This window comes from Atractosteus spatula, chromosome 7 (assembly GCF_055471065.1).
Source record: "Atractosteus spatula isolate fAtrSpa1 chromosome 7, fAtrSpa1.hap1, whole genome shotgun sequence".
NCBI lineage: Eukaryota > Metazoa > Chordata > Actinopteri > Semionotiformes > Lepisosteidae > Atractosteus > Atractosteus spatula.
Genome location: NC_142712.1, coordinates 4,659,005 through 4,673,845, shown reverse-complemented (window position 1 = coordinate 4,673,845; position 14,841 = coordinate 4,659,005). Strand labels below are relative to the sequence as shown.

Sequence of the window (14,841 nt, the reverse complement as noted above, 5' to 3'; positions counted from 1 at the left end):
CAAGAGGGGGCACATTTCTTTGTAAGCTCGATCGTCCAGCACTTTGAGTTCATCTTCAAAGAGAAATGAAAACTGCACTAGAAAACACATCTCCTTTCTTTCAGAAGTGCTCCTGTGGGGCAACAAGCCCTGTGCTCACCCCTCCCTATTTAATATTCTTTTCGTATTCTCAAAGTCACTGTAATTAATGAGGAAACACGACAAGAAAGCTTTCATTGTGGTCATGCCTAATAAATACGGCAGGTGACCAATTACCCATATTTTAATGAGTCCTGAAAAGTTCATTCATTATTGGTCAGCAGGCTGGGCTCTGCTGTTCAAGCTCCGTCTCTTCCTGAGACCCGGGGGTTCATTGCGAATGGACCCTGAGCAAAAAAAACATCCAAGCTGTCACAGAAGAGGCCAGGCTGCTGTAGGGGAGAGGGCAGGGCCACTCAACACCTTGCAGAGGCCTCTGGAACACGACGCGCCGATGGTATGCTCTTCAAAATCATCCACTGCGGAAACGAGAAAGCAGAGATCAAAGGTTTATGAAAAGGTCATCCAACCCGCCCGAGACTGTCCGGCTTAGATCGATTTTATCACCAGTTTCCTGTCTAGGTACCCTGCTTCAAAACATCCTGTGACACGGCTCAACACAGAGTTTCGCTTGACGAGTGAACGCAAGGTCTAAAAAGAGCCCACACTGAAACCACAAGCACGAAACAGTATCATAGCTATCAAAGACGTTCAAACTTTCTCACAAGCTTTGAGAATTTGAGTTTAGCTGTTGGACAACTATTCTTTACATAAAGTTAAACAGAGTTACTTTTTGTACACAAAGAGTGGTGGGTCTCTGTAATTGGCTCCCTAGCCAGGTAGTTGAAGCCACTAGCGTTGAGCTCAAGAAATAAATTACAGATTCAATTACCTATCTAAAGTACCACAAAGGTGACGGACTGAGTGTCCCCCTTTAATTGACCAATCTTCTTACGAGTCCTGCTACAGCATTTATAACACCTGTTCCACACTGGGGGCAATTCTACAGTTCACATTTTAAAGAGCATACAATAGCTGACTTCAAAAGAGAAAAAATGCTCCAAACCTTCATAAAAACAGTACATAGACAACTAATGACCTTTCTTCCACAAAATGCAGCCCCCAGATTTCTTTCCAGGCGGAAAAGGCTTTGCTGAGGCTGCTTTGCTTCAGTGGCTGGCTCTGCATTTTAAACTTGTATATTCCTGGAAGTCATGGCTCTCTGAATAACTAAAATGTACCGTAAAGCTGGCCTGCCCTTTTCTATTTCAATCAAAATCCTTTCTATATGTTAATAAACTCTGCTGTCAGTGCCGAACATCACACACATTAGTTTCTGACAAAAGGGTGTCAGACTAGTTTTCATTTTCCATGTGGCATTAACACTGCAGAGCCACCCCACCTCCCTTCCCAGCAGAGACAAGCCCCAAAGACACCAGCTTCCCAGTAAGGCCTGGATATCATTAATTCTCCACCAGCAACCGCAGGCAGGAACAGGAACCGCGACTGATTCATCACTGCACAGGCATCTGCACTACCTTTCAGGAGCAGGAGACAGAGCAAAAAAAAAAAGAAGCAGAATAATCTAATTTTTTTCTGCTTAACACTGAAAAATGCTGAAAACCAAGAGCATAAGGCTAACTTTTTTAATACAAACTGTAATAAATTGCTTAAATAAATTTCCATAATGTCTGCTCCCCCCCTTAACCCCATCAATGAAGAAAGCTCAGAAGGTCAGCCAGGCTAATCCTTGAAACAGAAGCTCTGTGCAGGCAAGAAAAAAAAATCTTCCTTTGGTGTTGCTGTGGAGGATTACAGAGTTTCTAAAATCCTTAACAGGACAGATGGGGAATCTGCTTCAAATGCGAATCCAGTCCCAAACTGAATAGCTCCAATAAGGACTGAGCAAAAATAAAAAGCAATGTACTAGACCAACATAATTCTTAATACTAATTTATTACATATTTACTAGGGAGACTTGCATAGCAACAGAAATTGCCAGAGCTGGATAGGAATGCGTCTCAAAAGACAATGGCAAAAAAAAAAATACAAACATTTTTTCAAAATACAGCACTTTTGAGTTCATTTGACGGAATGGCATTCTCCCATCACAAGCTGTAGCCATCTGCAGCACACAACTGCACAGAAAACCGCCGTCATGCCTCCTCCCTCCCCTGGGGGGCGCTGGAGCATGGCTGTAGCACTTGCTGTCGCAGGGAGTCCAGCCGCCCCACCTGCAGCGCCTCCCGCAGGGCCTGGAAGAAGCGGCTGTAGTGGTGGAGATTGTGGAGCATGAGGAGCACGCCGGCCAGCAGCTCGTTGGTGACCAGGAGGTGGTGGACGTAGGCGCGGGTGTGGTTCCTGCAGCAGTAGCAGGAGCAGCCTGGCCTCACGGGGTTCAGGTCCTCCCGGTACCTGAGCACACGGCAGCCATCGATCAGAGCTCTACATCCGCACGGCCCTCCCCTCCCGCGCGTGGTTCCCTAACAAAGACACTCCCCCTGGAGGAGGCGGGGGTTCGGTACGCGAAGGGAGAGAGAGGGACTCTGTTGCTGTCAGAAGAAACTGCAGAAGACTTTCAGGCCCACAGCAACACAGGGGAGGCAGGAAAACGGAAGCTGAGAGCGAGAGGCAAGAGACAACCTCCATATCTCAGGAGCTCAAAAGACAGCGGACAGCTAGCTGGTCCACAATTTTCAAAACCTGCTCCAGACAACCCGGATTCTCTTTAAATGCTACAGATAACGGGCTTTGAAGTCTGCTTCCCCGCTGATTAGAATCAGCTCCCACGGTCGGTCCATATCACCCAGTAGGGTGGGCGTGAGGCCTGCAGCCCCCCAGCCAGGCCGGGACCCTCACCCTGCAGAGTTCTCAGCGCCGTCTGATTTCTTTTCCTGGCGAACCCGAATTCGCTACAATGGGGCAGAGCGGTGGCTCTGCGGCTCAGGATCTGCGCCCGTGGCTGGAAGGTTGCCGGTTCGTATCCCGCGGGCGGCAGAGGAATCGTACTCTGTTGGGCCCCTGAGCAAGGCCCTTCACCCCAACTGCTCCAGGGGTGCCGTATAAATGGCTGACCCTGCGCTCTGACCCCCAGCTTCTCTCCCTGTCTGTGTGTCTCATGGAGAGCAAGCTGGGGTCTGCGAAAAGACGAATTCCTAATGCAAGAAGTTGTATATGGCCGATAAAGTGATCTTATCTCCTTATGCTACCCTCTGTCCCGTTTCAGGGTGATGCGCCCGCTCTCCCCCGAGGGCTCACCTGGCGTCTCTCAGGTTCATCTCGAAGGGCGACCCCCGTCCCCGCCCCTCAGCGTCGCCCGCCCCGTCGCCTTCCTGCGCGCCGGCCTCCTCCTCGGTCTTCAGCGCGCCATTTCTCTCCAGCACTGCGGGAAAGAGAAAGGTCCCAGCCGGGCCTCAGTACCGAATGACGGGCAGGTATCTCTGAGCCCCCCGTCCCGATTGCCAATTTTATGCAATGGTGACAGTCGCTTTGAAGTGGTTCTGCCCCCCCTGCCCAGCTCCCGGGAGGCATCGAGCGACTTTGTCCCAGTCATGATTTTGACAAGCCTTTGATCCCTGCGAGCAGTACTATCCCTTAGTGAGCCCGTCACAGTGCCCCTCTCTATTAATGTGGATCAGGAAGGGGCAGATCAAGAACCCCTCCTTGTGGCTTCTGCCACCACTCTTGTCTAAACGGGAGTCTATTCGCAATCTGGCGCCTTTTGCTTTCGAGATATAAACCCCTGAGATTTATTGCTGTGTGAAGTCATCAGTTTTGCAAAGGGCAGCATACTGTGTGATCCAGAGGCCGCGACACAAAAACATCAGGGGAAAAACCGAAAGCACGGGAAACGATCTTCCTGATGTAGCGGCGAGGCTTAATAATAAGGCAGAATTAAGTGTTTCTGAGCTTCCCAAATGAGGCCCCATTTCTCTGTTCATCTCTGTGGTGCAGCCACAGAGAGACCATTAGTGCAGGGTGATTTAAGGTCCTAGGACAGCTCCCAAAGGGGGATGCACTTAGCTAAGCCTGGCTATCATGATCAATGGTCATCCATTGGCGCCTATCTGTCTAGGGAGTGCCAGTTGGACATCTGGACTGCATTACTAAGTGTCAGGAGTAAGTGACTCATATCTCACCGTGATCAACCAATCAGGGACTGGTAGGGCCGAGTAACCCACGTGGGACTCTGATGCCCATGGAACTTTCAGCCAATCAATGAGCTGAAGTTCCTCCAGGTAAAAACAGGCAACACAGAGAGCCTGTGAGATTCAGAAGGGGAGATTCAACAAGATTCAGTAAGATTCAGGAGATTCAGTGGAGAATTCTGTGGACTGTTCTAAAGGGAATTCAAAGGAGAATTCCAGGGCAGGACAGCCCAGGAGCAGAAGGCTCCCAAGGGCAGGACATTCTCGCAGCGCGCCTCCTGACCATCCTGAGACTCAGCCCGGACAACCACGGAACGGCCAGTGTGTCCGAGTGCCAGAACTTTCCTTTGTTCTAAGAGTCTAGAATGGAGGTTGCCAGAGAGTAACCAGCAGCAGGCCTCATGAACAGGTCGGAACTGTGGACAGCTGAATCACTATTCAGAACTAGCGCTTCATCAGGAACGAACCGGTCCTCTTCCTGACTTGCTGGGACCCACAGTCATCTTTTCTCCTGTGCACAAACTTTGCTAGTTAAAACCAACACTAACTAGCCGGTCAGTGAGCATCAGCAGCGCACCGTCGCAAGCCGCACAGCACAGCCTGGCACGGAGCCAGAGAGCGCGGATTGGACAGCAACAGCCTGCAACTGTTTCTTTGTGCCCGCAGGAGATCTGAATCCCCAAAGATTGGATGAGTATTCAACTTCACTGCATTACAGCTTGAGAATTCAATTGTTATCCCAACCAGTTGATATCAATTTAATTCCTAAGAGTTATGTACTTGTTTTGAGTATCTAATGTAGAAGTTATAACCAAGTTCATTTACGAAACGGTCTTAATGAATGATATACTGAACGTATGTCCTCTTGATATATGTAACTCTTTGTAACTGATTGAATATATACCTTTTGTATTCTGATAACCCTCTCGATAAGATCTGTTAGGTTTATATGCATATTCTATGTATTAATAAATGTATCCTCGTGTATTAGTACCTGTGTGTGTGCGTTGTTTGAGTTATGTCGCATGGTTGGATTCTAAAGCCATCAAAAGAATCAACTTTGTGATTTACTGCTACAATTAATAATTGTCACAGTAAATGCCCAAACCCTACAGAACTGGTGCCTTCAGAGAGCCACAACGTTACATTTATGGCGTCCCTGAGTGGCTATGATTACATATTTGGCGTCCCTGAACGGCTATGAAACATTACACTGAAGTTGAAAGGACTAGAACTGGAGGACCAATAAATGTTAAGAATTAAAGCATCTAAAGTAGGTTTCTGGGAAATTGTCAAATTCCTAACTGTCTGTTCTGGCTGGTTTTAACTTTCCTCTGTTCCTCTGGGCTTCTCTGTCCTTCGCCTTGAGGTTTTTTTCTGTGCATCCGAGACAAGCTGGTCTGGTTCATTCTGTCATGTTGACAGAGGCTGATCATGTTTTCTCAATGAGTCACAATGAATCACTCCCTTTTTACCTCAGTTTCCCCATTAGCAGATGACAAGTCAGGTGTCTGAGGATTTTGTCCAAAGCAATTGACATCTGTTCCCCTTTCTTGTTGAACTGGGCATGTTACTGGATCTCCAGGGAAGCACCTTGATCAATGCTGCAACAGCAGTGTCTCACCTGGGATAAAAAACCCTCTACAACCCACAGGAGTCCAGTGCTCTTACCACTGCTGCCCAATAATTATGTTTAATTATATAGCTGAAGAACTACATTGCAGTTATCTTTCTAATTACTCAGCAAAATTCAGAAGGCAGCTGGAGTTTCCACCCTTCCAGTGCTCTCACAGCAGACGCCAATGAATCAAAATTTCATTAGCGCGTCTTTTTTTTATGATCCAGAAATGAACGCCAGAGTAATTGATGACTGACGTCAGGAAATAATACAGGGGGGTCTGTGTTGCTTCTTCCCTCAGAGTTGGATTGAACAGAAGCTGAAAACGCACTTGGACAGTTGACGGTGTAGAAAGAGCAGTCAGGAAGAACAGGTCGGACTGCGAAGAACACTCCTGGGCTCGAAAGGACACCTGCGGCCATTCTGCACGCACATCAAGCATGGCCAGTTAATCCTGGAAGTCCTACGCAGGCAAAAATATTAACAAATACTCTGAGCACGCCGGCGAGCGTTTTTCACGACGGCATCAACATGCCTCCCCTGAATGAAGGGAGAACCCATCTAGCCGCAGTGCTCCAACACAAATCTAAATGCAAAGCCTTCCATCCTCTGGTACAGGCTAGCTGCAGGGCAGAGGCTGAAATAAACCATAGAACCATGTAGTGTAAAAGAAAGGCAGTTCTGTGTTTCAGGGCCTGCCCTCCCTGACCGCTATCCAGCGGAAGGCTCACAGCCTGCTCTTGCTCTCTGGAGAGCCGGTCCTCCTGGTCCAGACTGCCGGCGCAGACGGCCGTGAAGAGCTCTGCACACAAAGAGGGTGGCGTGTGGGTGGGGATCCCCGGTTAACAGCAGCGCTGACCAAGGTCATAAGGATAATCAGCCGGCTGCCAGATGAGAGGATAGTGACATAGGAAATTCACCCTGTGCCCAATCAGGGAAACTTATTTAGAATACAAAGGAATATTTACAAAGGCTACTCACCTGGCAGCCGGTCAGTAATATTTATAAAGGGCTATTTAACATGGCAGCTGTGGATAGCGGGCATACATAACGTTAATTCACTTGTTTTTCCCAGCTGGGTGAACATCCGCTATAAATATTCCCTTCTGGCACCCTGGAGAATATCGTCCTCATCTCCATTTACCAGGCAAGCGGGTCAAACAGAGTTAAATGCCATAAATACAGATTCTATGCCTACCACAACTATGAGCGTTAAAAAGCACATGGAAGTTATTTAATATTAATTCTTGATTGAAAAACGTCAAACCAGACAACTGGCTTCCAGGGCAACAGATGCCCAGGAGTAAAAACAAAAACCTACGACAGAAGCAGGCAGGCTGGGAATTGTAAGAGATGTGGAGCGAGAAAGCCAGGAAACAGCTGGGGCCACTGTGACCACGCCCCTCTCCCTGAGGCTGTGCTCTAAGTGGCTCAGAAGGGATTCCAGAGTCTCCGCCCACACATGCCTTGTTCTCACAGAGAAGGACAGGGGCTGAACGGCTCAGCTGACGAGTCTCTCCCTTCATTGAGCCCAGACCCAGGGGACAACCAGAGCTGTACTTTAAGGCAGTTTAAGTAACGGCAGGCGTTAATTAGAGCGAAGTGTTGTTTCATTCCTAAACTACGAGACTTGCCTATCTCTTTCTAACTAAGAAGCCTGAAGACTTATTTCTTTGGCTGGTACTACAAAAAAAAATGAGCCACTGCTTGCCAGGTGCTTCTCCTCCAGGGGGCACATGTGTGGAGCACGGGGCTCAGGTGCAACAGGAGGAGATACAAACCCACGACTGACCAGAGAAGGATGGAGGAAGGCATGGGGGTCTAAACACTGGCCAGGGAAGGTCCGAGGTTGGGTCAGAGAAACTGAGAGATCACCAGACAAACACCTCATCCTTTATTCTGCATACTACAGTGGCACCAACATGTTGTAAAATGTGCATGCAGGGAGGCAGTGTGCTGGTGGGGGTAGTGAAAGACAGCTGAACTTCCTCTACAGCAGCTGCAGCGAATACAGCTGTAGGTTTTCACATTCCTGTGTCCCCACTACAATGACAGCGGCCAATGGCGTCAGAACGCCATTTCACGAGCTTGTGACTCTCTAGCAGTCGTGGTTTCAACAGGATTGGCAGGAAGAATGTTTCGGCAATTCGGCCACCAGCATCCTGTACATGACAGGAAGTGACAGGCGCCGCTGTCAGTGGATTGCTATAGTGAGGTCAGTCACTGACAGCGATATTAACCTGGGAGCAGAACTAGGAGCTGGAACGAGAAGGTCGTTCTAATCCGGCCTGACAGCTGGAACAGCAGGACAGGTACCGGACACCTGGGACTGACTCCTTCACTCAGCAATAATCAGACATCCTCAACACCGGGAGGAGACTCTGTCTTGGCAGTAGAAAAGCAAAATAATCAAACTGCTTTAGGGAACAGACAAGTGATAAAAAATTAAGCATCGAAGGACCGAGGGCTTTTCAAATCAATAATGATTTAGACATCAGTAGGCCTGCAATAAATTTAAACTCGAGCAGAGCCTACTGCACAGGGAGTTCTGAATGCCTTGACAGCATTAGCATGTTATACATTAAAAGTCCTTCTTACCGCGTATAATATTTTCACTCAGTAAAAAAAAGTTCAACATGGACGCAGACCTGTCTGGCGTGCAGTACCTTCTCTCTCCGGGTCGGGCTGGAAGTCGTAGCTGAAGCTGAGGGCGCAGCCTCGCTCGGTCACCTCATACGGGAAGAAGCCCTCGAAGAGGTCAACTCCAGCCCTGACACAGTCCAGCACCTCATCTGGGCGGCCCACCCCCTGCAGCAGCCTGTAACACACACAACCCAGAGACATGGGCACACCCACACAGCACATCAGTATAACCTACAAGGTACACATATATAACCACACCCACACAATCTACCTCTATTGCCACGCCCACATGGCCACACCCACACGACACACCCCTATAGCCACACCCACACGACACACCCTAAAGACATGCCCACTTGGACACACAGAGGTCAAACATGGCCACGCAGCCTGCTAGACAAAACCAAGCCTGATTAAACCCTTTTCCTGAGCAAGGGAGACTTCTGCTATACAGTGCTCTTTCGGGACAGCTGCCTTTACCAGTCTGAACTAAAGCCATTCTTTTTGTTAATGAGGCTATTAAATGAAATTGTGAGCTCAGTGAAGATGATACGCCAGGGGAAAGCAGGAACACACTGTACCTCAGTGGAATTATAGCTCCGAGAACACGGTAGAAGGCACTACAATCCTTGTGCCTTTCCAGCAAATTAAAGCAGATCTTCAAGAACACTGTGTGTCAGTATTTGCAACCTTGCAGAATAACAGCTGCACTCAAAGCCCAATTTGAAAGGCCTCTGACATAAAAGGGTAGAGACTAAAATATCTGTAACTTTACAGCATGACGGTTACCTTTGTGTCAAGGCTGAGCAAATAATATCACAGACCACCGCACAGAGAAACATCCAGTAGATCGTTTTTCATGCGCTGAAATATTGTATAGCAAAAATGTGGTATGAAAAAAAACGATTACACTCAACACTGTACTGCTGTTCTAAACAAAATGGAGAACTGTGGAGGCATTCTACATGGGAAGGTGAAAATGATGCAACCAGCAACAAAGGAAATACTACGGATGCACGCGAGGATGACGAGGGTTAAATGCTTCCATCCTGTGCAAAGTTGACCTCTGTGAAGAACAATTAAAGTCTTCAGGAATGCAAACGCAATGTATCCCCTGCTGCTGCCCTCAGCATGCAATCAAGCACTTCAGTGTACATGGCTATTAATTCAACCCATTTATAAAATGATGCACGGGAATAGTTTCTGTACCCTTATCTTGCACAACCTTACAAAATGAATGGTCCTACCAGGAGCAGATTTCACCCCTTTCTCTTGTATGTAATGAATCAATTCCATTTTAGCCATCTAAAGAAAGACCACTTCATTATTTTCATTGGCTGCTCTCTGCACATTCCCAAAGTAATGCACATTCAGATTGCAAAATACAGGTTAATGAGGATGAACTCTTCCACCATTTTTAGAAGAAGACTGCCCAATAATTGATTCTGCATGACAGAAAAACACCAAGAACCTACTACCCCTTCCAGTAAATGGGTACTACAGGCCCTCTCTGCAGGCTTCCTAAGTGTGACCCCAGAACCTGCACATGGAGTTTGACTGCTGCATCCGGGTCACACCCAGCAGAGGTCAGTTTCTCTCTGCCACACTCCAGAGACCCATGGGCCAATGAATAATGTCTGATAATAGAGCTCTGCATGTTCTCTCTGACCTTAAAACAAAATCAATTATCCCCCAGTCCAGGCTCCATTAAAACCCTCAGCACTCCGATTCTGAAAATGAGTCGACAACGGTAACCTTTATCCTCTTCACTTAACCACCTTCACCCCAGCGAGGGGAAGCAGTTAATAGGCACTAATGGGAGTCAGCTCTCCAATATCTCCCTGCTCGGCAGGACAGGTGACAACCCCGGAGACCACTCTACAGATTAACCCTCCTGGAGGCTTTAAAAGCAGCTTAGTGAGTTGCCAGGTTTCCTGGGATGCCAGCTGTGATAATACCATAAACACAGCACACAGTTTTTAACATGCATTGCAAAATAAAAGAAAAGCATCTTTCTTTGGCCGGTATTTATGTTGTACAGACCTCCAAAAGAACCACATTTAACAGAAGAAGATAATGAGCAGAAAGGTTGAGAAAGTTAGTTTCTTTCAGCGACTGACATGCAATAAGAACATCTTGACTGATGCCGAGTGGTCCCTCATTACAAGACAATGGAATAAAAAGAGGATCTGACCTAAATGCATCGTTATTAACACAATAAATTATCCGCCACCCAGTACTCGTCTGACGAGTGTTGTAAGATGCTGGCAGTAGTCGCTGTACCTCGGCTTGTCTTCCGGGAGCTCGGCAGTCACTGCAAGGAGCAGCGCGTTACGGACCCCTGCACTCATGGCACACGTCTGGAACCCGTCCAGAACGAACCCGGCCACGGGCCTCTTGGCTGTCTCCCTGGCTGAGCGGATCCTCTCCTCAAGGATGTCTCCACCTTCCACAACTCCCAAAATCTCAGCTTTGCTCAACTCCTGTAAAACAGGCAAAACCCAGGTGCAGAGAATGAAGCTTCAGTCTGGTTACTTACCAGCCTAGGGCAGGATGTAAACCTGCAGCCCCCTGCATCACACACACACAATGCTTTGGGGAAGGAAAAAAAGTCAGTAATCAGTACTGTTTGTGTTAATATGTGCTCATGGATACACAGTATCAGTACAGTCACTGTGGCTACAACACCACTACTTTCAGCTCATCTCCCACACTCTTATCTCAGAAGGCTGGTCTGCACTTGGATGAAAAAAACTCATTAAATAGCACAGTCAGTAGTACTGGGATACTTATTGAATAAATCTAATGAAGAAGAAACTAAGAAGCTCTGTAACATTTTTGCAATTCTGATAATGATGTGAATGGAATTAACTGTCTTTAAACCAGCTTGTCTAGATCTAATTACACAGCTCAGGGAAGGTCAAACAGTGCTTCCTGCACGCCAGATAAGCACAGCCCTGGGGTGACTGCAAGTGTGGATGGGCTGAGCTCATGGTGCCCCCCGTACCTCACTCCTGTGGTGCAGCTGAAGGCATTCGTCCAGAAAGGCCAGGCTGCGGTCCACGGCCTTCCTGGCTCTCTTTCTGGAGGTGCCCGGCTGCCGCGTGTCTCCGTCCGCCATGCTGTGGTACCAGTCCGGCTTCACAGCAGCCTGCAGCGCCATGAACCGCGAGGGCGTCAGCTCAATCCGGCCCCCACTACCCCACACGGACACCGTCTACGGGGGCACAGGCACGGGAATCCACATGACCGGGGGGCACGCCCACAGGAATCCGCATGACCGGGGGGCACGCCCACAGGAATCCGCATGACCGGGGGGCACAGGCACGGGAATCCACATGACCGGGGGGCACAGGCACGGGAATCCACATGACCGGGGGGCACGCCCACAGGAATCCGCATGACCGGTGGGCACGCCCACAGGAATCCGCATGACCGGTGGGCACGCCCACGGGAATCCGCATGACCGGGGGGCACGCCCACGGGAATCCGCATGACCGGGGGGCACGCCCACGGGAATCCGCATGACCGGGGGGCACAGGCACGGGAATCCGCATGACCGGGGGGCACAGGCACGGGAATCCGCATGACCGGGGGGCACAGGCACGGGAATCCGCATGACCGGGGGGCACGCCCACTTGCCAAAACAAGGACTTCGGTATATACATTGTTTCCCTCTCAAAATGAATTCACACCACTGGGCCCTGCCTGTTCAAACCTGTCCTGAGCTTGAGCTTGCTCACACAGGTGAATTCTGACACGTTTGTGTAAAGAACTCAGGCTCCAAGCCCGAGCCCCATTCAGCAGACAGCAGTCTGCACTCACTATGCACGGCAATAAAAGAAAAAAATGAAGAACGATACTTGAAATAACATGATTTTTATTAGCATCACTTACTGACGGGTTCTCATTACTGCAGAGCCATTTTATAGAACTGTCTGGACAAGACTGTCTATTAAGTAACTTTTATTCAATGAACAAAACTCTTCTCTAAGTGGCAATAAGACCCCTAGTTTAATAAGAAGGAATCTTAAAAAATTATCATTACCCGAATCATCCTGCAAAGTTCTGTAGCCTACAACACACTTTTAATCTGTTTCCAGGAGTGACCATCATGACAAGGATCAAGTCAGTGTGAAAAGGACTTACCTTGTTGGTTACATAACCTGCAGGGCAGGGAGCAGCAGGGTCATGCAGAGAGCAATACAGCACGGTGTCGTGCAAGCCTGAGTTGCAGAAGGACATCAAGACAATTGGGTCAGAAACAGAGATGCTTTGCCTTTAACTGTAACAAAATAATGCTGTGTGTGCAAACGTCAATCACAAAACATGCTTGAACCTTGCAAGTACTACCTTCTTCAGACTCACAAAGCATAATCTGGAACCTGGAGGCATTCTTCAGGACAGAAAACCAACTTTTTCTATTCTTTCTTATTGCAAGATTAGGGACCGTTTTTTGTTTTTATGGAAAGGAGTATTGCCAAGATAAATTTTGCTGGTGCAAACACTGTAACAGTATGGCAAGATGCATTTCCATACTTTAGAAATTTGCTAAGTTAGTCATCTTTTTAGTCCATGATTTGTTGTTCTTTATAGGTTTTTTGTGCTGCCGATTTTGTTAGTATATTTCAGAATTTGTAATGTAATTTAAATGTTTTTTATATTGAGGTGAAGATTTCCTTTTACCTGCAAACTTCCTGGCTCCTTCTTTTAACTCTTCCAACACTTCCTGGTGTTCTGCCCTTCATAAAGGAAACAAAAAAGAAATTGCCTGAGTGACATCGCAACTCCAGGAGTGCTAAAAATGAAGACTCAATAACATCTCTGCTATTCAACATTCTACATGAACCAAGAACTGTGTCACATGGCAGGGAATGAGAAAGATAATATGCCAAAATCTGGCAAATCTCACAGGGTGGCGAGAGTCAGCTGGGCGGCGGCGGGGAGGGAGTCCAGCGTGCGGAGGGTGTCGTGGGTCAGGTGGGGGACCGATCCGCAGCGCGTGGGCAGCAGGCAGCCGGGCACCTCCACACTCCTGTCTCCGTTCCTGCCCAGCTGGGACAGGACCCCCAGGCGACAGCCCTGCACCACTCGGGAGACGTCCAGCTTCATCACGCAGGCCGACTACACGAGGGCACCGCCTGCAGAGACAGCCACGTTCAGACACGGGAGACACTGCCGTAACCTCACACAGCTGTGCTCCAACAAGACATACCGCACCATCAAAGCGCCGACTACTAGACTTAAAAAGAGCTTCTACAGCACGTCGCATCCTTCGCTCTTAACTGTGCATTCCTTCAACACAGCCAGAGTGCAGATGTTTCTACAATGTGTTTATTGTTCCATTTGTACTTATTGCCCTGTTTGTCTATACATACTGTCACTAATTATGTCCTGTTTTGCAGCGTACTGTCTGCATTGTGTTGTCTGCTGTACTTTGTACAGTGGGACAACGGCGCAAACAAGAATCACACTGTACATGTGGGAGCTAAACTCCTCTACACAGCAAGAATCACAGGGACCGCTTCCTAGCCACCCAGACACAGCTGATGAAAGCAGTGCAGACAGAGTGTAGAAGGCTGTTTTACACATGAAGGTTTCTCATTGATGAAGGCAAGAAGCTGCAGGGAAAATCTAACGTTTGTGGTTTTGTTAGCGAGCCCATTGTGGCTATCTGAAATAAACATCAGTGCTTAAATGCAACGCCTTCTACTCTGTAGAGCATGGTCTGCGTTATTTTCCCGTTTAAATCACATTTTACATGTTCACCTTCCTGTTAAACCTCAATATCCAATATCCATATCTATAACTATTAGTTTTAGTAAACAGTAAAGTATAGCAGTTCACTTCATACACAAACATTACAGAAGACAAAGGAAAGCACAGTATCACATAGTGCGTTGCAAGAAAAAAATACAATAAAAACGTACCTTTTCCTTTTTGCTGGAACCTGCTGGTCCAAAAAGTCCAAACACCAATTATACTTTTTTGTAGGGAGTCGAAATTATCATAAAATAGCAATGCTTGGTACTTTTCTCTACCAAAGGGAGGATATTATCATTCAGACTAATACTGTCAAAAGTATGCTAAAAATGTGTTCAATAAAATGTTTGTCACAAAAGCCGGTCACTTCGAAGTAATATACTGGTCCAAGAAATATACACACAACAGCGTGACTGTCCACTGTTTCAATTACAGATCAATAAAAGTAAGCACTCGTGGATAAAAACAGGACAAAACATGCAGCACACAAGAGAGTTTCTTCTTTCAGAGTATTAAAGTCAAAAATCAACCCAAACTCCCCGGTATTCATTTAAAATCCACACATTTTATTCAAATTTGCTTACCTACCTCGCCGTCGCAGTTTTATGACCACACCGCTGATATACGTCATCACCACGGGCGCTAGACTCG

At 47.7% G+C, this 14,841-nt stretch overlaps 1 protein-coding gene across 7 annotated transcripts; it reads right to left on the bottom strand.

Moving 5' to 3' along the window:
* Positions 1-361: 361 nt before the first annotated feature.
* qtrt2 (queuine tRNA-ribosyltransferase accessory subunit 2) lies at positions 362-14,811 on the bottom strand. Of its 7 annotated transcripts, none has more exons than XM_088921363.1 (9): positions 14,779-14,811; positions 13,340-13,568; positions 13,114-13,169; positions 12,577-12,653; positions 11,435-11,644; positions 10,711-10,910; positions 8,433-8,602; positions 3,277-3,400; positions 362-497 (listed from the first exon to the last, which is right to left on the bottom strand). In XM_088921363.1, the coding sequence occupies exons 2-9, from the start codon at positions 13,537-13,539 to the stop codon at positions 491-493; spliced, it is 1,044 nt and encodes a 347-aa protein (XP_088777489.1). In that variant the 5' UTR covers positions 13,540-13,568; positions 14,779-14,811; the 3' UTR covers positions 362-490. The 7 variants fall into 7 exon arrangements, with proteins under 7 accessions (XP_088777489.1, XP_088777483.1, XP_088777486.1 ...); XM_088921357.1 differs by lacking the exon at positions 362-497 and adding an exon at positions 1,956-2,433; XM_088921360.1 differs by lacking the exon at positions 362-497 and adding an exon at positions 1,956-2,433 and having other exon boundaries at positions 8,451-8,602.
* Positions 14,812-14,841: the final 30 nt, after the last annotated feature.